At 41.5% G+C, this 23,222-nt stretch overlaps 1 protein-coding gene across 1 annotated transcript in view; it reads left to right on the top strand.

Annotated features, from left to right (window-relative positions):
* Nucleotides 1-23,222, top strand: part of RAB38 (RAB38, member RAS oncogene family) — a 57,699-nt gene that overhangs the window by 2,137 nt on the left and 32,340 nt on the right. Inside the window, exon 2 of the mRNA XM_004763557.3 lies at nucleotides 22,931-23,211. Within this exon, the coding sequence (XP_004763614.1) occupies nucleotides 22,931-23,211 (281 nt within the window). The remainder of the gene's footprint in view (nucleotides 1-22,930; nucleotides 23,212-23,222) is intronic.

Raw genomic sequence — 23,222 nt, 5'->3', positions numbered from 1 at the left:
GTGGCATAGGGGGTTATCAGCGACCAGACGATGCCATCAGCCACTGATTGGGCTTTTCATCTAGAAAAGCCACTGTGAGTCTCTGCACTTCGGTTGTTGGATGGTTTATTGTCTGAAAACTCTTCTGGCTGCGCTGATATATCTAGAACTCAAGTTTAGAAGGAACTTACTGTTTCAAAGGGGATGTAGCTGTCATTTAGACTTTTGTGTCAAACGCAAGTAGGGATGTGACCTTAGCATGTTAGAGAATGTCCGTGAATCTCAGTGTCCTGATCTAACAGAGAAGGTAGAAAGGCATAGTAATTAAGAGTCTAAATTCCAGAGGCGAACCACTTTTGACTGTTCCCTGTTTTACCCCACATGTCCTGAGCTGTTTTAGGCAAGTTTCTTAACCTCCTGATCTCAGTTGCCTTATCTATAAATTAGGCAGGATGCTTTCTCCCATTAAATAAGAAATGGGCAACCAACAAATGCCACCTAAAGGTGACAGTACCTATTATCCAGGAGAACCTCAGGGATTATTGTGACAATAACATGTATAATGGTAGGCAAGAAGGGCATGATACGAATGTGCTAAGTCATAATAAATGAGGAGTCCTATATTACATCTATAATCTGGTCCAGAATACCCGGCATCATTTTTCAGCTTTATCCGTGGTACAGCATGCTGTCATGAACAATTTAAGCACTAAATTTCGAAATGCCTCCTGAGGAGGCACCTGGGTGTCAACCTCATTTGAAGTCACCCTCTTTTCTCACCTGGACTATTGCATTAACCTCCTCACTAAGCTTCTTGCTTTCTCTCTAGTCTCATATGAAGTAATCGTTTGTCAATTTTTTTTTTTTTTAAGAGACTGCATAGCAGGGCATATGGGTGGGTCAGTCAGTTAAGTGTCTGCCTTGGGCTCTGGTCATGAACCTGGGGTCCTGGGTTGGAGCCCCATGCCAGGCTCCCTGCTCAGCGGGACGCCTGCTTCCCCCTCTCCCATTGTGCTTTCTCTCTCTCCCAAGTAAATAAATAAAATCTTTAAAAAAAAGGAAAAAAGAAAGAAGAAATGCCTCTGAAGCTGTGGTTCTGGACTGAAGTTGCTGGGGAGGCTATAGCCACAGAATTCTGTGCAAATAAGAAATCTGAGGCATTTGGAAAGTCGGCTGTACAGCTGTAGTGGTGTGTAGTATCTCAGGAGGGGAACTACTTTTTCCCAGGGCTCTGATGTTCAGTGGTAACCTGCCTTTGGCAGCCTCCAGCCCAAAGGCCCTCATGAGCTGTGTTAGAAGCTGGGAATCAGGCCCTACTTGTTGTGGGGAAGTTGGGCCCTTGTGGAAAGGTTTAGTGGAACATCGTGGTGACATATTTCAAGCTACATAGGTAGCCCTGTGAGGAGTGAATTCATACGAAATCCAACCTCAAGTACCCACTCAGACTCTAGTCAGCTAAGCGTACCTTACAACACCTTCAGATCAGCCTGTCTGTCCAGACCTAAGAATGCTTCTCTTTCTCCTTTGGCTCAACTCTGCTGTGTGTGTGGAAAGAACAGGTGAGGCTAAAGTGTGAACAGGAGGGCCACACTTTGAGGTGGTTGAGAGGATGGATGACATAGAGAGGACAGGCTGTGTCATTGATAGAATATCATATCCATCTGCAATGGAGGGAATCTTTGCTCATGAGATTTTTGATATTCATTTGATTCAGTGCCAACTCATGGCCTGTACGTGTCCAACTAAATTCTGTGATATGTCTCTTGTAGCCACTTTGACTGACCAGTCTATTCCTCAAAGACTCCAAAAAATACCTCTCAGGGGGTGCCTGGCTGGTTCAGCCTGTGGAGCATGTGACTTTTGATCTCCCCGGTCATGAGTTCCAGCCCCACACTGGGCATAGAGATTACTTAATAAAAACAAAAAACAGAAAACTTTTTTTTTCTTTTTTTAAAATACCTCTCAGGGCTTGTGAAGTAGGCTGAAAACCAACATGGTAAATTCCACAAACCTCACAGGGAATGGCAATCATCCTGAGTCTCAAAGATTCTATCACGGAGGAGCAGCTGGGTCAGCTCTGGCTTTCAGAGCACTTGACAGTGTCAAGAGAAATTAAGTCCCTCCGCCCAAGGCCACCTACCTATTAAGTGGAAGAGCCCAATTAATACAGTTCTGTGTGACTTGGAATCAAGCCATGCTCTTAGAGACCACAGGCCTGTGAGTGCCTGGGTCATAGGTGGTCCCCTGGGATTATACCCTCCTCCCACTGAAAGGTATTACTTCTTTCATTTTCTTTCTTTCTTTCTTTCTTTCTCTCTCTCTCTCTCTTTCTTTCTTTCTGTGTTGCTTCTTTAGATTTACCTAAGGTTTTTCTTGCCTTCTTCCTATTTCTAACGTGTTTCTGGATATTAATCAGAACGACTGTACAGGTAGTGGGATGAAATAGAATGAAAATCTATTTCTGAAAAATTGATTCTTGGTTGTAGAGTTTTAAAAATAGATTTATCAGGAAAAAAAGTAAGCAAAAGCTTCACATTTGAGATTCTCCTTTCTATTCCTCTTCAAATCTGATTACTGTAATTATTCCATCAGCATTTTCAAAGAGAACGGTACAGTTTTGTCTAGAACTTTTTGTGTGCTTTGGGAGCACAGCTGGAGGATTTGGGACGGTCATAGTAATAGCAGCTAACATTTCTTAAGCATTTATTATTATGTGTATAATACACATACTTAATTTTTAATTCCCCGGTAACATAGTTGGTTAAGTGGTAGTGCTGGAATTTAAAATTTGGCCATGGAATCCAGTACCAAGGTTTCTAACAGCTTTGCTCTACTTCCCACAATTTAAAAATAAAATACTTTGGGGGCGCCTGGGTGGCTCTGTCAGTTATGCATCTGACTCTTGATTTTGGCTCAGGTCCTGATCTCAGGATTGTGAGATCGAGCCCCACATCAGGTTCCATGCTGGGCATGGAGCCTGCTTAGGATTCCCTTTCTCCCTCCCCGACTCTTGCTCCCTGTCTCGCAAATAAATAAATAAATAAATCTTAAAAAAAAATTTAAAATACTTTATTTATTTATTTTTTAAAGATTTTATTTATTAGAGAAAGCAGGAGTGAGGTGAGGGGTAGAGGGAGAAGTGGGTTCCCTGACCAGTCACCAGCAGGGAGGCCAGTGTGGGGCTCGGTCCGGGGACTCTGGGATCAGGACCTGAGCTGAAGGTAGACGCTTAACTGAGTCACTTAGGTGCCCTCAAAATAAAATACTTTAGACACATTCTTTCTTTAAAAGAAGATTTAACTATTTATTTCAGAGAGAGAGAGTGCATGAGAGCGGAGAGGAGGGTCAGCAAGGGGTGGGGAGAGAGAGAAGCTCAAGCAGACTCCCTGCTGAGCTCAAGCCTGGCGTGGAGCTTGATCTCATGACCCTGAGATGAGGACCTGAACTGAAATCAAGAGTTGGACACTTAACCGACTGAGCCATCCAAGCTTCCCTAGACATATTCTAAATATGTTTTAAAAATATAGTACTTGACGCTGGGAAAACTATGGGACCTCAGTTACTAGACCTTGCTCGACCTCAGATGCCTCATCTACAAAAAGGCTCTTGTTTCATTTTCCTGGGATATCACATATTTGTATTATGTAATCTCTTATAGTTTCTGCCAGTTCAAAAGTATTTTCAGTGTGCCCAGGTTATTTGGGCCAGCTTCTTCCAACTTCTTCCCTTGCCAGCTTTGGGACGGGTGCGAGTCACTTACATGTCTGAGCTGTGGTTTCCTGTCTGTAAACCAAGGACAGTAGCAGAACCTGCTCCTTAGAGTTGTTAAAAAAATAAAACGAGGTAATTCCTGGGAAGTGGTGCCTGCTTGACGTATAACACCTGGTAAATAAATGTTAGCTCTTATTCTGTTCTTAACTGTTAGTACGAACTACCTTCACGTACATTTTCCTGCTTGATCTGCCCAGCATCGCTGAGGGTATACACAGATCAGGTAGTATTACACCTATTTTATATTAGAGAAAAACAAGAATCAGAGGTCAGGGACTTGCCCAGGGTTGCAAGAGTCAGCAAGTGGCCAAGGAAAAGTACTTCCATCAGGCACTTCTGTGGTAACTTCCCCTGCCTAAACTGTGTGACAGAGAAACATTGGAGGACATTATCTAACAGGCAGAGTGATGGGGAGGCAGCCTGGGCTTAGAGCCAGGAGCCCCGGGACATGGAGTCCCCATGCCAGTAGCCATGAGGTTCATCTTCATCACAGTGCTTTGTTGTTTCAGGTTTTATGAAATGCTTCTGCATTGTGAAATTCGATGCGGGGTGGTGGTGGTGGTGGGGTGGAGACGGCAGGTTTTAGACTTGACTCTCTTCAGTGTCTAATTCTTAAAGACTGTAATTCTCCAGGGAGTTTTAGAAGAAGGGTCTTAAATGTCAACATAATAGATCTAGAAATGTAGAATGAGCTAAATTTGGCAACCACATGTCAAACAAACAAACAAAAAAATGTGTGTCAAGTCTGGGCTACTCTCTGCTGGGCAGTTTATTGCCTTGTTTCTAGCCTAGCCTGGCTAATTATAGATTTTCTAAATACCATCCGGACTAACATGGTTTATGCTTAGAGGTAAGCAGTGTGTACACGCAGTAAGATGGGGAACTTTCTAAGTAGGGTGAACGGTGTGTGGGCAAAACACCCCGGGGCTTTCTGTAGGGCAGTAGAAACTCTGTCACAGACATGTGAGCATTAGGCATGTGGGACAACTGTGTTTTAGAGGACTAGTTCTGACAGGAGAGCGCATAGGAGTCTGACCAAAGCTAAGTCATTTGAGAGAAGGACGGGATGGGGAGGAATAGCTCTAAGGTGTGTGGCTGGTTTCTTCAGCACAAATGTATATGAAAGGGGCGGTATGTGTTAGAGACAGTTCTAGGTGAGGGGAAGACAAAGAAGGATAAAGAAGCGAACAAGGCATGGTTGCTGACCTCAAGAAGTTCACGGTTTGATGGGCGTGTGGCACCAAAGCAAATCACTGTAACAATTAATGAACTGTATCAAGAAGGACACTCCAAAATATTCTGGTGGCACAGAGCTCCTGCCTGAACCACATCTGTCCATTCTCTGAGCTTAAAACTGAGCAGGTACGGGCGCCTGGGTGGCTCAGTGGGTTAAGCCTCTGCCTTCGGCTCGGGTCGTGATCCCAGGGTCCTGGGATTGAGCTCCGCATCGGGCTCTCTGCTCGGTGGGGAGCCTGCTTCCCTCTCTCTCTCCCTGCTTGTGATCTCTCTCTGTCAAGTAAATAAATAAATAAAATCTTTAAAAAACAACAAACAAACAAACAAACAAACAAAAACAACAACTGAGCAGGTAGGGTAAAGCCTCTGGCTCGTGGAATATATCCAGTCCTCTTACCTACAACCTGTTACTCCCTGTGATCATTGATTTCAGGGCTCTACAGCTTGAGGCTGAAGTTCATCCTCTGGCTCTCTTCAGTTTTGTCTCCTTCTCTTGAGAGTTTTACATGTTCCCATGGCTTTAAACTCCATGCAGGTGTCTCCAAAAACGTGTATCTAATTTTGATTTCCATGACCTTCAGACCTACAGTTTGGTCTTCCTGCTGGCCATCTCCATCATGATCTCTCATATATCTGGCAAGATCAATATGTCATAGCAAAGTGGCATGAAAAAGCAGATTGTTGTTTTTTCTCTATTAGTGAAGTAAAATATACTGAATGTAGCAAAATCATAAAGTAGAAAATGACAGTAACAACAACAGAGAATACAGAGAACATCCGCAATCATCCTTCTTTTTTAAAAATTTTTTCTAAATTAACATATAATGTATTATTTGCCCCAGGGGTATAGGTCTGTGAATCGTCAGGCTTACATACTTCATAGCACTCACCATAGCACATACCCTCCCCAATGCACAATCATCCCTCTTAATGATAAGTAGTAAAGGATGATATTTTATATGTCTAAACTAGGCATCTTTCCCCATTCTCTGGACTTGGTATATACCTTTCCCATAGTCACTTGGACTTGAAACTTCTGCCATATTTTCTTCTTTGACCCTCCCAACTCAGATAGTGATTATGCTTCTCTTGCCACTGCTGTAGACCAAGGACAGTGCTATTATTACTTCCCTGTTTTTCTTCTGTAATAGCCATCTGACTAGTCTCTTCTTTCTTCAATTTTTATGTGACCCAAGGTCAAGTTCATCTTTCTGGAACATTGCTTTGGTGGCTCCCTATTGCCTATAGATTATGCATGTCATGAAATGAGGAATTAAAACACTAGAGATGAGGTGATAGGAAGGCTGATGGCAAAAAAGAGGACAGATTTCAAGTCACAGAACCATTGAGGGAAGAGTGGGTGAGGTCCTAGCAGGGAGTCCTTGAGGCTTGACCAGGTCAAGAGGAAACATAGGATCCATGTCATTGTGGCTTGTCATGAATACAGCTATTGTCTTTGAGTGTTGAAGCAGTACTTAAAGATTTGTTTTTGTTTTATTATTCTGAATTTTATTTACAAAGTCATTTTAAAATTTGAGCATTTGAGAGGTGTAAGATTTTGCCTGGGAAAATTTATTCATTCTCTTGGTGAGAAGAGGAACTAAGGGATAAACAAAGTGGATCAATTTTTGCAGTTATGGAATATGATAGTCTGGTGGGACATAAAGCGGAGAGATAATTATTTGATCACTGTTTTGATGAGTGTTCTGAAGGGGAAGTGTTAAAAGAAAGTCAAAACAGGACACCTACCCTAGCTGTGGTGTGAAGGTGAGGAGACATGGTGTGGTCAGTGGTAATCTGGCATCGCTGCAGGTTACAATACAGGAGGAGGGCTTGGTGAGGGAGCAGCACACAAACCATGAAAGGACATATATGCTAAGCTAAAGGTCAAAGGTAATCTCTTACATTGATCAATTTTCCAAGGCAGTTTTTGCAATTTAAACACCACACTGCTTGTGACAAATAGGTCTTATCATTTCTAATTTTGGAGGTGAGGAAACTGGACCAAGCCTGAGTAGAACATGGTGCCTGACCCACAGTGGCCGCTCACTGACAGTGGTTGGATACTGGAGTCATCACTCACCTGAAGAGTTTTTGAGAGTAGTTGCTTTGTAGAAAGGCTTAGAGCCCTTTCTCTCCATCTTCTTATGATTCACTCTGGGGAATCCTGCAAAGCTTTCAAGTCATTAAGAACCACCCTGCCCCTGCCTCTCTTTACTTTTCTTTCTTTCTCTTAACTCTGAGATGGAGACTCCCAGAGGTATATGCTGGCCCAGCTTCTTCTGGGAGTAGAAGTCATGTTTATTCCATCAAGGCAAGATCCTCATCTTCTAGGTTAGTGTGTTAGAGTAGTGTCTGACTTGGCAAGGTCAAGACTCTGTAGCCTGGGTTTTACATTACTGAGTTTCACCATTTTTTTTTTTAACTGTTTGTAAATTTAATAGAGAATATGATCGTAAATTACTCTTTGAAAATAACTCAGGTTTTAACTTCCAGCATTCCCCACTCCTTTTAGTTTCTTACTTGTAGGTATTAATCAAATTCTATCTCTTCTGTCTTGAAAACTAACTCCGTGTTATCCCTTTGTGGTGGCCTGTGTCTTCATCACTCATCAGGACCACTGTAGCAGCTTCCTAACACCCGTCCCTTCCTCAAGCTCCGCCCCACCCCATCGGTTTGTAGTCCTCAGAGGTGAGAGTTTTGAGCATGACTTCATTCTCCAATCAGAAATGCTCCTGTTTGGCATTCTTTGGTGGATCACCATCTCTTTCAGAATTAGAGGCTAAACTTTTTTACCGTGAAGTTTGAGGTCACCCATTCCAGCCTTATCTCTCATACCTCAGACTCTTGACCATTCCAGATCTCTTTCAGTGGCTTCAATTCACCTCTCACCTCCTCTGTGCTATGGCTCATATGATAGTCGCTGGCTAAATATACTTTCCTCTTTTTCACTTAGATAACTCCTATGGATTCTTGGTCACTCAGCCCATCTCACCTCCTTTAAGAAATGTCTGTTGAGCTCATGTGCCCATGGAGGTGCTGTTTCTCTGTTCCTGTAATAGCCATGCTTGTCCCGGCTTAGAAGCCTTCTTAGAAGCCTTCTTAGAAGCTCTACTGGAATGTCTTTCCAGTCTATAACCCTAGCTCCCAGCGTTGTTCTTGGTAGTTAGCAGGCCTCAAGTGTTTGTTCATTCAAGTTTTCTAGTCAACTATTTCATCATGGCTTCAATTCTCAGGTATATCATTGACCTAAAAATTTCTTCATTAAAACAAAACAAAAAAATCCCTTAATTTGCTTATGCTTGAAAGATTTCATAATTTTATGAATATTAATGTATTAAAAATGTAGACACTATAAATCTGATAAATATGGTAGTCACTTTTCTGAAAGTAGCATTCTGTTTCATTTTTTCATCATAAAACCTGGGGAGTGACCTTAAAGACCATTCTTAAAAGCTGTACTTCATCATTTAACCATGTCTTTATAATTTGGAATGAAGTGTCATTCATTTGAAGGTCAAGTGGCAAAACTATTGTAATGATTTTTTAACACATTAGAAGAAGTAATAATTTTGGAGGGTAATTTTCACAAAGTTAAGATCTTGAGGGCTCATCAAACCCAACCTTTCCTTTTATAGAAAAGAAAGCAGTGCTCTGAGAGAGGGTTTGCCTTTGTTTCTCAGGCTTTTAGAACTAGTTAATAGTAGATCTGGAACCAGAATGCAGGCATCTCTGGGTTATTAATGATGAAATTTGAAAAATTAAAAGCTGATTTTTTAACACTAGATGTGTTGGTGTAGTCTTAAGCACTGAGACACAAAAGTAATTGAATTTTATTCCAGAGGGCACCCAGCCCTCTGGAAATTTATGCAATGCAGAAGACAGGATGACGAGATTGGGAATACCCAGAGACTTCCAGGTCTGGGTCAAATAACATCCCTAATATTATTTCCTCTGCTCTCCATTATGAGGCTGAAAATTTGGCCATTTGAACCTCTTCCTTCCTTGCTCTCACCCTGTTTTCGTTGCCTTGCTCCTTCCCTTCTTGCTGGTTCACATACCCTTCCCTTTGTTTCCACATATCCAAATCTTATCTAATGTTTAAGACTTATCTAGAAGAAAAAAAAAAGATTCATCTAGAAGGGCAACTCCTCTGCAGACTTCCCTAATTCTCTCATTCTTCTCTTGAATCTCATGCAACCTTTTTTTTTTTTCCCCTCCCTGTAGCACTTCTTCCTTTATCCTTGTATTAAGAGTTATTTTCCACCTTTCCCATATCCTTGGTGTGCTTTAGCAGACCTTGCCACGGTTGTGACATGATTTAATGAAATGACTGTGAAGTCAGCAGAGAGGTAGAGAAGAAGAAAGTACTACACTGTGGGGAGAACCAAGCAAGTGTGGGTTTTTTGGGAAGCAAAGGAGAATTTTAGGAGAGGATGGTCAATAATTTCAGAGAAATCAGAGTTCTTTCTTTTTGCTCCGTGGCCCTACTTATTGTAGCCTCTTTTAGCCTGATATATTATTATTATTGTTATTTTTTAAAGATTTTATTTATTTATTTGACAGAGAGAGAGAGAGATCACAAGTAAGCAGAGAGGCAGGCAGAGAGAGAGAGAGGGAAGCAGACTCCCCGCTGAGCAGAGAGCCTGATGCGGGACTCGATCCCAGGACCCTGAGATCATGACCTGAGCCGAAGGCAGCGGCTTAACCCACTGAGCCATGCAGGAGCCCGTAGCCCGATATATTATTAACCTTTCTTCCTCATCAGCCTTGCACAAAACTGTTCTCTCAAGAAGAGTGATGAAAAACTTAGCTTCTTATGTAATCCCTCAGCCTAATGTGGACAAAGAGAATATCCGTAGAGAGAGGGATTCATGCAATTTGCAGTCTAATTTCACCAAAATTTAAAGGAAATTGACAAATTATTTTTTGGGAAGACTATTTGTCCGTACAATGTAATGTGTTATTAAGAGCCAACATTTAGGGTGCCTGGGTGGCTCAGTGGGTTAAGCCTCTTTCAGCTCAGGTCATGATCTCAGGGTCCTGGGATGGAGTCCTGCATCCGGCTCTCTGCTCAGCAGGGAGCCTGCTTGCCCTCCCCTCCCTGACTGCCTCTCTGCCTCCTTGTTATCTCTCTCTCTCTCTCTGTGTCAAATAAATAAATAAAATCTTAAAAAAAAAAAAGAGCCAACATTTATGGAGTGTCGGGCATGGTACTGTATATGTGTTTTGTTTTGTTAAAATATTTATTTATTTATTTGACAGAGATTGAGAGAGAGAGAGAGAGAGAGAGAGAGACATAGCGAGAGAGGGAACACAAGCAGGAAAAGTGGTAAAGGGAAAAGCAGGCTTCCCACTGAGCAGGGAGCCTGAAGCGGGGCTGGATCCTGGGATGAAGTCAAAGGCAGATACTTAACGACTGAGCCACCCAGGCGCCCAGTACTAAGTGTTTTTATGTATCCTTTCATTTATTGCTCACAGTGAGTGGATCTAGTAGGTCCTGTCACTAGCCCCATCACACAGCCAAGAGAACTTTGCTTAGATGAGCTAGAAAACAACATAGTCAAGGAAGAAAAAAAAACACAAAAAACTTTTCAAAAGTCATAGAGGTCGTGAGGGATGGTGCTGGGTAGGAACAGAGATGTTTTCTGTTTGCTGTCTTCTGACTACTCTGTTCTGCTGTTTCCTGACTGTGATACAACAGTGCAGTCCTTTTCCCATTCCAGAGATTAAGTGGCATTTAGAAGATACACATTATTTATTTTAAAAGAAAAATTATATTTTGAATCTTGATAGTTTTAGATAGAGCTAAGAATTAAATGAGCTGAATTCTTTGCACACATCATTGCTGAGACCATGGGGTTGGCTTGGCTTAATAAAAACCATCTTTTTTTTTTTTTTAAATAAAGATTTTATGTATTTATTTGAGAGAAAGAGAGCGTGAGCCTGGGCAGGGGTGGTGGCTGGAGGAAAGGGAGCGAGAGAAACAGACTCCTTTCCCTACCCATGCCCAGACTCCCACTCTCTGAAATAAATACATAAAATCTTTATTTAAAAAACTAACAATCGGTTTTTCAAGTATCCAGAAACAATAATATCATAGAAAGGAAGGGTGGAAGAATTGTAGTGACCTATTTTAAAAATAAATTTCAAAATATTCTATTTAAATCCTGTATTTATATTTAAATTTCAGGCTGTGTATGGGGTGGGGGGGAGAAACAGAGACAGAGAGAGAGACAATTAATACCCCAGTATCCCAGGTTTTTTGGTCAGAATTTATTTTGACTGAGTTCTGACACTACTCAGCTTAGATGAGATAATTCACTTGAATGGAGATCATGACCTGAACCGAGGGCAGACTCTTAACTGACTGAGCCACCCAGGTTCAATTTATTAAGTTCAATTTATTAAGTAGTTAGCACCAAATAATTGAATAAGTATTATGTTCTAACAACTTAGTAGTCATTTGAAAAAAATTGGAACACAAATTTGAAAGATTTTGAATTTCGTTTTTAATAACTATAATTATTTACTGTTGGTATACGCGTGCCTTTGGGCCATGGAATAGAATTTTGAGTCAGATTAGATATCACTCCCCTCGTTTCCTGTTTCACGTTGATTTTCACATGACTCTTGCTTTATATCACACAAACTATGAACACCTGTTTCAGAAAGATAGGATTTCATTAGAAGGAATGTAGCATGGTCTGATGTAAAAGTTGTGAACTATCTCAAGTTAGTAGTTCCTGAGGTGTTTGACTGAGCTTGAGTACCTCCATGTTTACCTTGAAATTTTAAGATATCCTCTTTATCCACTTGCACCCCTGTGAGTTCATTGACACACCCCAGAGCACCTTGGTACACATTTTGGGAACTACAGCTCTAAAGGAATCTGGAAATTCTTTAAGAGTGAAGTCTTTATTTATTTATTTATTTATTTATTTATTTATTTGAGGGACAGAGATCACAAGCAGGCAGAGAGGCAGGCAGAGAGAGAGGGGGAAGCAGGCTCCCTGCCAAGCAGAGAGCCGGATGTGGGGCTCGATCCCAGGACCCTGAGACCATGACCTGAGCCGAAGGCAGAGGCTTTAACCCACTGAGCCACCCAGGTGCCCCAAGAGTGAAACCTTTAGAGTCTAGTTCTGAGTCCTAGACTTGTGAATTATTTGTAAAAGTGTTAGAAATCCCGACTTTTTACTGTCTTGTGAGTTACTTATAAAAGAATCTTTAAAGGTTACTTAGAGATGATGTCTCAAATGCTAAGTAATTCAAACATACCTTTTTCTTAACACATTTGAGCTTATAGTTCAGTGGAGGTATTTTTAGGTTGTTTGTTAGGTATTTGTTTAAGTTGTAGTTAAATTAACAACATGGGATGCTGATTGTTTTATCTTGATTCATGCCAACCTCTCATCTGTGACTTGGTTTCATTCCCTCCCACTATCCAGTATTTGACATTACATTATTCTCTATTCAAGTGAATTATGTCATCTAAGCTGAGTAGTGTCAGACCTCAGTCAAAATAAATTCTGACAAAAAAATCTGGGATACTGGGGTATTAATTGTCTCTCTGTCTCTGTTTCTTTTCCCCCACCCCGTATACAGCCTAAAATTTAAATATAAATATAGAATTTAATTGGAATATTTTGAAATTTATTTTTAAAATAGGTCACTACAATTCACCCACCCTTATGGACACCTGAAAAACCAATTTTTTTTTTTTTTAAGATTTTATTTATTTGACAGAGAGATCACAAGCAGGCAGAGAGGCAGAGAGAGAGAGAGAGAGAGAAGCAGGCTCCCCGCTGAGCAGAGATCCTGATGCGGGGCTCCATCCCAGGACCCTGAGATCATGACCTGAGCAGAAGGCAGAGGCTTAACCCACTGAGCCACCCAGGCGCCCCCAGTTTTATGTCATCTCACTCTTGCACACTTTAGCTTAATTCAGTACAGTGCCTCTAGCTTTACCATCTTGTTGAACAGAGGTAAGATTTCCTATGAGATGACAACCACTAGTGAGGTGAAATGGGGAAACCGAAGAAGTTGCAGAAAGAGCTTGGGTGGTTTTGAATCGGGGACAGATTTTATTCAAAGTGAATCTTAAGAATGAGCAGGAGTTTAAGCAAGCATAGCAAATAAGTGGGTGCGATCAAGACCTTGCTTTATTCGGTTCACTCCTCTTCCTGGGGTGCCCCCTCCCCAGTAAGAAATCACTGGGGGCCCAGATGGTAAAGTAAATGAACTCTTTTCTCTGCCTGGCAAACTCTTGCTCCTATTTTGATGAGTTTCTCTCTGAAAAATCTTTTTCCAATTTAGGACCACCGAAGCTACTGGTCCTTACTTCCCTAGGAAATGGGAACACAGCTTCCCCACAATCCTGGCTCACATTTTTTTCTTTGTAAAACTCTACTGATAGTTAGGTGGATCTACTGGAACAGGCCCATGTGCTAAAGAGTATTTTGATGCAAAAATGAACAAACATGGGATCCTAAGTAACCATTTGTTAGAACCTACAAGAGCCATAAGAAAAACAGATCAGTAGCAACAATTTCTTTAAAATAAAGTCATATCAATTTCATTAAATTCTAAATATTTTGTTGGAGTTATTATTATAAAATGGATATAATTACACACATTTAAATTTAAGGCAGTGTTCTGTGATATGTGACAATGCAAAAGAAATGGCATGTGAACAAATTATTTTGCCTTTAAAAGTGGGTATTTGGTACCACTCAGCTCAAGTGAATTAACTCCCAAACATTACTCATATGATGTGGACATTGTAACTCTAAATGCTCTGAGTTTTCAAGACATTCCGATATCTGTCTTATTAGAGATCTTCCAATTTTTTTAAAAAAAGATTTTATTTGTTTATTTGACAGATAGAGATCACAAGTAGGCAGAGAGATAGGCAGATAGAGAGGGGGAGGCAGGCTCCCTGTTGAGCAGAGAGCCCAATGTGGGGCTTGATCCCAGGACCCCGAGATCATGACCCAAGCCGAAGGCAGAGGCTTTAACCCACTGAGCCACCCAGGTGCCCCAGAGATCTCCCAATTTTTAAAAAAGATTTATTTATTTATTTGAGAGAGAGCAAGAGGGCACGTGTGAGTGGGTTGAGTGGCGGAGGGAGAGAATCTCAAGCAGACACCGCACTGAACTCTGATCCCGACACAGGGTCTATCCCACTGCCCATGAGATCATGACCTGGGTCATAACCAAGAGTTGGAGGCTTCACCGACTGAGCCACCCGGGCACCCCCTAGAGATCTTCCAATTTATAACTGTTGGCAAGTTGTTCAAATTGCCTTAAATCTTGCATGGGTCACAGAACATGTTAGCAGCCCAGCCAACCTCCAGTTTGTGGCATCTTCTGTAAACAGTAGTAGATCCCTGAAAGTGTTTAATTAGGGAAATGATCAGGTGAATTTGGCAGACGTGTATGGAAATTAAAGTACCAGTTCAATCTCCAGTCCTGACTGCCCCCTGGAACTTCAGCCTTGTGTGCACAGCTGCCTCCTCAACATCTCAGCCTAACAGACATCTCAGACTTAACGTATCAGAATCCTGATCTATTTCCACAAAACCTGCACCTGCAAAAGTCTTCTCCATCTCAGCTAATAGCAACTTCGTACTTTTGATCTTTGAAGCCAAAAGTTCTGGAGTCCTGCTTGAATCATTTCATATACAACGTCTCCACGAGCATCTCGACCTCCAGATGTATTTAGGAAGAAACCCATCTTTACCAGCATTCACCATCACCACATCCGTCCACGTCATTCTCTCTTGCCGGGATGATTGTCTCCCCACTTCCAACCTTGACTCCTGTGGATCATTCCTTACTGTAGCACCCACGGTGTCCATTTCATTCATGTTTCTCATCTGCTCCTTCAGGACTCCTCCTGTCCTCAGTGCTTTCCTCTCTCCTGCAGAATACAAGGCAGCCTTCCTACGACGGCCTGAAATGGGCTCCGGTCTGGACCCCGAGATCTGCCTGCCTCACCGCATGTTCCTCTTCCCCTGCTCCGTCCTCTCCAGATAGACTCCTTGCTCTTCTCTAAACACTTGGCAGACACATTTGTGCTTCGGAGTCTTTCTCTCTTGGTGGTGTTCTTTCAAAAACGCACTTCTAAATATCCATACGACTTTCTCCTTTACCTCTTTCGGGTCTTTACTTAAGTGACCACTTCCCTGTGGACCTTCACTATCCATCCTGCATAACTTGGCCCTCACCCCCACATACCATTTTCTCCTTTCCTACTTTATTTTCCTCCCTACCACTTTACCAGCTAATGTAGTGTTACGTGTAGCTTACCAGCTTTTTATCTTTTCCACTAGAACATGAGATTCATTAGAACAAGGACCTCTAATTCTTTTTGCTCATTGCTCGAAGAGTGCCTAAAAATAACAAGCATTCAAAACTTAGTTGTTCAGTGAATGAATGAAGCGAGATGGGGCGATCCTCACTGGAGTGATGATGATGAAGGCAAGGGACATGGCAGAGGGTGGCTCTTACCGTCTTGTTAAGTCTGCATGTATCTGCTGGGAGCGGGGAGGGAATTAGGGACTATTCCTTCACTCAGGAAGGAGACCTTTTTGCACACTCTGGTGCACACAATACGTGTCATGGGGACTGCTGAAAGGTGGTTCTGGCTAGGGGCACTTGTAATTTTGTGAGCGATGATTGCCCATGGTTAATGCCAGTTGCAGCCCAGGGGACTTGGAAAAAGAGTGATGGATTATGCGCTTCTGTCGCTGGCTTGGTGGGAGCAAAGTAGGGAAGAGGGAAGAGGAAAGAGTCTCAAAAATATGGCCGCAGGGTCAGATGGGCTCCTAAAACCTGGAGAAAACCTACTCACGAGCATGTTAACCAGACTCTGATCCTCGTCTGTGGGTTTCCCTGAGTCTTCAAAACTACCTTAACCTACTCTAAGTTCAGTGTCCTCTTGGCCATCACAGTAATCAGATGGATTTGTTTTCCTCTAGATCCTTGTCCAAGATCCATACATACTTTTGGTTTCATCCTCCTGCTTTTCATGCTATTATTCCCTGGAAACAAAGAGAGTATCTTGGTACTTTTAGCTTTATAGATTATGCATGACCCAAAACTTATATTATTTTGAGTAGAGTAAATTGATTCTAAGGGATTATTTCTTAAGAAGATGAGAATGATAACAAAAACATAACATTCCAGTGTGAAACTTGTTGCAACAGATACGTGCATAACCCTGTTAGCATAATGTTAATTTTCTCCACTATTGATTACTTACTGGAAGTGAGAGTATAATATAGAGTAAGTGCATTAGTACATAACACTAGTTATGTATGAACATGTTCATGTTCATGAACACTAGTTCATGAACACATGGTGACATATTTTAGAGAAAGAAATAACTTTAATTTCAGCTTATTTCTACAATAGTATCTTGAGTATTTACTATATCATACAAGTATAGAATAGGCCTCAGATTTGCAACGTTAAATTATAATCAGGGCATCTGGGTGCCTCAGTTAGTTAAGCATCTGACTCTTTTTTTTTTTTTTTAATTTAAGATTTTATTTATTTATTTGAGAAAGAGAGCACACATGTGTGCCTGAGCAGAGGGGAGGGGCAGAGTGAGATGGAGAAGCAGACTCCCCGCTGAAGAGGGAGCCTGATGTGGGACTCAGTTCCAGGATCCTAGGATCATGATCTGAGCCAAGGCAAATGCTCAACTGACTGAACCACCAGGTGCTCCATCTGACTCTTGATTTTGGCTCAGGTCATGATCTCAGGGTCATGAAACCCTGTGTCAGGCTCTGCACTGAGTGGAACCAGCTTAAGATTTCTCTCTCCCTTTCCTTCTGCCTGTCCCCCAACCCCCCTGCTTATGGCTGTCTCTCAAAAAATTTTATATATATATATATATATATATATAAAATATATTATATATATTATGTATTATGTATGTATGTATTATATATATTATGTATGTATGTATTATGTATTTTATTATTATATATAATAATATATATAAATGCATATATGACATTTCACTTCAGGGCACAATTGTAGCATGCATATGTTTTCACTGAACGGAGTAGGAGGAAAGGTGAGGAAGGAATTCAGGCTTTGGGAACAGAGGTATAAAAAGGCAAGAAAATCCGAGGCAGTAATGGAGAGTGTGTTTAGAGAGAATAAGTATTCCCTTGTGGCATGGCCATGGAGCTTGTTGAAGGAAGTGACAGGAGGAGTTTGGAAAGGTGGTTGGAGCCAAAGTCTCCTTGTGCACTGTTAATAATGAAGGTGTCTGTTTCTTTTTTTATTCTTTTATTTTTAAAAAAATTTTATTTATTTATTTGACAGAGATCACAAGTAGGCAGAGAGGCAGACAGAGAAAGGGGAGGAAGCAGGCTCCCCGATGAGCAGAGAGCCCGATGCAGGGCTGGATCCCAGGACCCTGAGATCATGACCTGAGCCGAAGGCAGAGGCTTTGACCCACTGAGCCACCCAGGTGCCCCGAAGGTGTCTGTTTCTAAGCATGTGTCAGTGACGGGCTAAGGCAGTGGAGCATACGGGTATTGTTGACCTTTTGAACATGGACTCTGAAAGAAATAGAGTTTAAAGACTTCACCTAGGGAGGCCTTCAAAACAGCTTCCTGGACCCCACACAAAACTAGCAGGGTAAGAATCTCTGAAGAGCAGGGCCCAGGAATGAGTATTCTCTAAATACCTAAGAGGATTTTTTTTTTGGCTTTATTGAGATATAATTGGTATATAACATTGTGTAGATTAAAGCTGTATAGCATGATGGTTTAATATACTTATATATTTTCAAATGATTACATTAGGATGAACACCTTCATCACTTCACATAATTACCATTTTTTGGTGCGTGGTAAGAATACTTAAGAGCTACTCTCTTAGCAGCTTGCAGTATATAATACAGTATTTTTAACTATAATCACCATACTGTACATTAGCTCTCCAGAACTTATTTATCTTATAACTGGAAGCTTATACCCTTTGGCCAACATCTCCCTATATCTTCTACTCCCTGTCTTAGCAACCACCTGTCTACTCTCTGTTCTATGAGTTTGGCTTTTTTTTTTTTTTAAGAGAGAAAGAGACAGAGAAAGCACATGAGTGATGGGGGGTGGGTGAGGAGGGGCAGAAGGAGAGGGAGATCGAGATTCCCAAGCAGGTTCCATGCCCGTCGTGGAGCCAATCTCCCAACCTGAACTGAAATCAAGAAAAAGATGCTTAAACAACGGAGCCACCTAGGTGCCCCTACCAGTCTGGCTTTTTTAGATTCCACATATAAGTGAGATCATTACAGTATTTTATTTCTCTGACTTATTTCCCCTAGTATAATGCTCTCATTGCTTTTGCCCATGTTGTTGCAAAAGGCAGGATTTCCTTCCTTTCCATGCTGATAATATCCCGCTGCATGTACATACCACATTTCTTTCTTTTTTTATTCCTTCACTGATGGACACTTAAGAGGTTTTCATGTCTCAGTCCTTACGAACAATGCTGCAGTGAACATGGGGGTGCAGATAGCTCTTGAAGATAGTGTTTTCATTTCCTCCCAATGGATGCCCATCTGGTGATCTCTTATACTGCCAAAAGGTCTGAAGACCTGTGTTTGTATTTATTTTGAGGGAGAGCAGGAGCGATGAGAGCTGAGATGCCGGGAGCCTCCTTGGGGAGCTGTCAGGGCTCCAGGTGAGGGCTTAAATGGGAGCATTAACAGTGCTCATGGTGGGGGGTTGTTGACTACCCGGACCTGCTTCTAAAGCAGAAGCATTGGTAGAATGTTGGAGACCCTTTAGGCAGAGGGGTGAGGAAAGAGTCAGAAGATGACTTGAAGGTAGTGCTCAGGGGAGCAGTGTAACTAGTGATGCTGAGCACTGGAGGGAACACTGGGACGTAGCAAGTGGAGAGCTGGATGCCTGCATCCGTGGAGGGTGATTGGAAGGGTTGCCAAGGCAGTAATGAATTTAGTTTCAGGTATCCAAACCACTATTTTAGCAATGAGGAAAACAGACTCAGAATGGTGGAGTCGCTAATCTGAGCTCACAGAGCCGTAGGTTAGTGGTGGAGTGGCAAAAAGAATGTGCCCAGATTAACAGAACATCCAGGGTGCTTCCTCCCATTGTTTCTTTGTCTATGTAGATGACTCCTGGCTTGGCTGTGCCCACTGAGAATATCTCTAGAGTATTAATTACCAAGAGAAAATACCATTAAATACACATTATGACTCTATCACCTGTGTGTATTTTTAGCTGAGTCTGTGACACAAAACAGACCACTGAAGGCTGTTGGGACAGAGGCCAAGCATTGACTTACCAGGAATATTTTACCTCTGGAAGCAGGAAAGTAGGAGGGGACCTTAGAGGTCAGCTAGAGGTCAGCTAGAACAAATTCATTTTGTAAGTGAGAAAACTGAGTCGCAAACAGAGAAATGTATTTGTCTAAGGCTGCGCTTGTAACCAGTAATTAAGACTAAGACCCATGTGTCTGGCCATTCAATTTATTGCCTTCTGCAGTAAGATTGTCCAAATGATCGCTGCAGCTACCGTATTAACTCTTGTGATTCAGTTCATTGCTTTGTCATTGAACTTGTCTGGGAGCTGGACACTGAATCATGAGTCACATTGACATGGCCATGGATGTGTGTGTAGAGTCTAAGAGAAATGGCAGCCTACATGGTGAATTGGGTCATTTTCGGGTCAGGTATCCAATAAGACATGTCTTAGTTTAGAAGTTCCTCAAGGGCAAAAAACTATATATTTGCAGCAGAAAACACAGAGCCTGTATTAGCTATTCAGTAAATGTGCATTGAACGAGTGCTCTAACCCCACTGGAAATTTTTGAACTGTGTTTTTTTGTTGTTTGTTTGTTTTAAGTAAATTACCTGTGATAAATTCACCAGGTCTCTATGTTGCCCATATGTAGGCACTCATGAAGAGTCACATGGTTCTCATTCTTTTCATAAGAAGCAGCAGGGAGAGAGCTATCAGCTGACAAAGGAAGGATAAAATGTGAGCACTGGAAATGCCTTTGTCTGAATATGACCTGTTGCCGGAACCCCGGAAATACAAACTTTTCAAGTCTGCGGGCTCAGTGGCCTCAGTTTACAAAGATCACTTTTCCCCCTTTGTTCCTGATCTGGCACACTTTCCCTCACAAACACACACACACACACACACGCACACACAAACATACAGATTGTCCTTTTTGAATTCCTATGAAGGTGTTAAACCTATATATGCATTGCTTTTTTGCATGGTCTTCAAAATGACCTTTTGCCATGTATTGGAACTGTAAAAATTTTTCTTCTTGAGGACCTCCTTACTCTACTATGAAAACTCTGGACAAGTAGATTATTGAATAACCCATGACTTTGCCTTTCATCTGATTAGTTCCTGCAAGGGATCATAAGACAACTGCCCAAAGCCCAGAGGCTTTTGGAGTCCTGAATGATCACAGAGGGCTTTTTTTCCCCCTCTCTTCTTGAAATGTCATGGCCATCCTGAGCAGTATTAAAGGGGATTACTGTTTGTGTTAGGAACTAAAAAAGGAAATGAAATAAAAGAAATCTAAAACTAATTTGGGAGAAATGAAAGTTCAACTGTGGGTTTTGTGTCATATGAAGAGTATTAAGCCACTTTCTTTCATCGGCTAGATTGTGGGGGACAAAGAAAGGCTTCTGTGGTAAAAAACCGTGTAAGAAATGTTTTAGGGTTGTCATGTGCTGGCCCTTACAGAATGCTCTTCTTTCCACTGACACATGTGTAAACACAAACACTTGTCCACTAGGACCACTAAGACGGAACCTTGACTTGCATCCATTTTCACTCAGTGCTCATGGATCATGTCCTCAGAATCTGCAGTGCTCTGCAATGTGCATGCTCATGTGATTATAACAACCTGCAGAGGGTTTTTGTGTTTGTTTTGTTTCGTTTTGTTTTGTTTTAAGATTTACTTATTTATTTGACAGAGAGAGAGAGAGAGCACAAGCAGGGAGGAGCTGCAGAGGGAGAGGGAGAAGCAGGCTTCCTGCTGAGCAAGGAGCCTGATGTAGGGCTGGATCCCAGGACCCTGGGATCATGAACTGGGCTGAAGGCAGACGCTTAACCAACTGAGCCACTCAAGTACCTGCAAAAGAGTTTGTTAACATGAATTAAAACTCACCACCACAACATCTTGTGTTCAAAGTTAAGTGTGAAGTGTTCTTCGAGATGTTGACCTGGATCTTCTGAGATACCCGCTAGTTTTGGCATTTTATTCTTTTGCTACACAATGGCTTATTAAATACACACCTTTCTTTGTTTTAATTTACATAACTTATTATTAGACTCTACCATAAATAAGTGACCAAATCAGAATAAAAGGCCTTTGTCTGGTCCTACACTTCTGGAGTTTAGGGTTCAAAAAATACAAACCCAGCCTTCATTAAGCACCTGTCTTCTGCTATTAGTAGTGGCTAGGGTTAAAAGCAATAGGATTCATTTCATTTTGTTAATGGATGGAAAGTCCAGTAATTTTTTGCTGTAAACCCTGCTCTGGATCTGATTTCACTACCTATGCCCTATTGTCTTTCATAATTTTTAACATGCTGAAGAAAGGCATGAAAACCTCAAGGACCAGTTAGTTCTAAGGTCCCATAATGGGTGCTTTCTATATGTTCATTCATTTCATCCACTTGACAGCCCTGTGAGGTACACATTATTGCTGCCATTTTGCGGATGAGGAAGACTAACCTTAGAGTGTTTAACAAAATGGCCAACATTCATTTAAAAAATTAAGAATCAGAACAAAAGTGATTCTAGTTGATTGGACTGAATAAGACCAGTGCCTGCATGCCTGCCTTTCTCTCTTTCTCTTTCTCTGTCAAAGGGCTTTTCTCCCCCAATAGATTGTAGAGTACTTAAGGCCATCTGGTTTACTGTTGTATTTCAAGCATTTAGTCTGGAGACCGGCACTGATAGAAATATCTGTTATCTGTTCAGCAGAGTTGAGTGAGACACTCATGGCACAAAAGCCTGGAGGAGAGAGTCTAAGACTAATGGTTTGGTAGTTGAGAGGATTCAGTGTTGGCAAGTGACTATGGGTTCTCGATTCAGAAAGTTCAGATTTGAGTTCCAACTTCCGAAGCTCACTATCTGTATAATTTAACAAGTTACTTAGGCTCTTGAGGTCTCAACGTTCTCACTGTAAAATGGTGATAATAGTTGGACCGTTATGATTTTCTGTGTAAGCTGCATTTCTGACCATTAGTAAATAGAACTAAATGCTAGCTCCTACTATCCTTAATTGGATTGACTGTGGGTGCCTTTTAACATATTACATAGTTTAGTTATGTTTATTATGTTTATCATTTATAATCTGTCACACCACTAAATTGTAAGCTCCACAATTATAGAGACTTTCATGTTTTAATTGTTATATCCCAAGTGCTTAGAGCAGTTTTGTCCAGTAGAACATACAGGAGTAATGGAGATATGATATATTGGTGTCATCTGATCCTGTTGCCACTGGCCATACGTGGTTACTACACACTTAAAAAAAAAAATTTTTTTTTTTTTATTTACTACACACTTGAAATGTAGGTAGCTAGTGTAACTGAAGAGATGAATTTTAAAGTCGATTTAATTTTAATTAATTTAAACCTAAGTAGCTGTGTGTGGCCAGTGGCATGCCCTGCTAGCACAGTTCTAGAACATTATATGGTATACAGAAGTTTTAGTAAATAAAATACTTGTTAAATGATTGAATCCTTTCTGGACTCAAAGATCAAAAACAAAGGTATGCGACTGTGTATTGAGCTGACTCTGTACAGTGAGGCACTGAAGCGCTTTCCTGAGCGGTCTCCTCATCCTGGAGGCCTCCTGAGGCTCCAGGATGTGCTTCTGTTTACAATTGTAATAAGGCTTTGATTTCTGTTTCTTTTTGGTGATAGGTCAAGAAAGATTTGGGAACATGACAAGGGTCTATTACCGAGAAGCGATGGGTGCATTTATTGTCTTCGATGTCACCAGGCCAGCTACATTTGAAGCAGTGACAAAGTGGAAGAATGATTTGGACTCAAAGTTGAGTCTCCCTAATGGCAAACCAGTTTCAGTGGTTTTGTTGGCCAACAAGTGTGACCAGGGGAAGGACGTGCTCATGAACAATGGCCTCAAGATGGACCAGTTCTGCAAGGAGCACGGTTTCGTAGGATGGTTTGAAACATCAGCAAAGGTAATGTGACC

The sequence above is a fragment of the Mustela putorius genome, unplaced genomic scaffold, assembly GCF_011764305.1.
Source record: "Mustela putorius furo isolate JIRA1106 unplaced genomic scaffold, ASM1176430v1.1 tig00003987_pilon_pilon_pilon, whole genome shotgun sequence".
Classification (NCBI taxonomy): Eukaryota; Metazoa; Chordata; class Mammalia; order Carnivora; family Mustelidae; genus Mustela; species Mustela putorius.
Note: the sequence above shows the minus strand (reverse complement) of the source record. Positions and strands in the feature narration are given on the sequence as shown.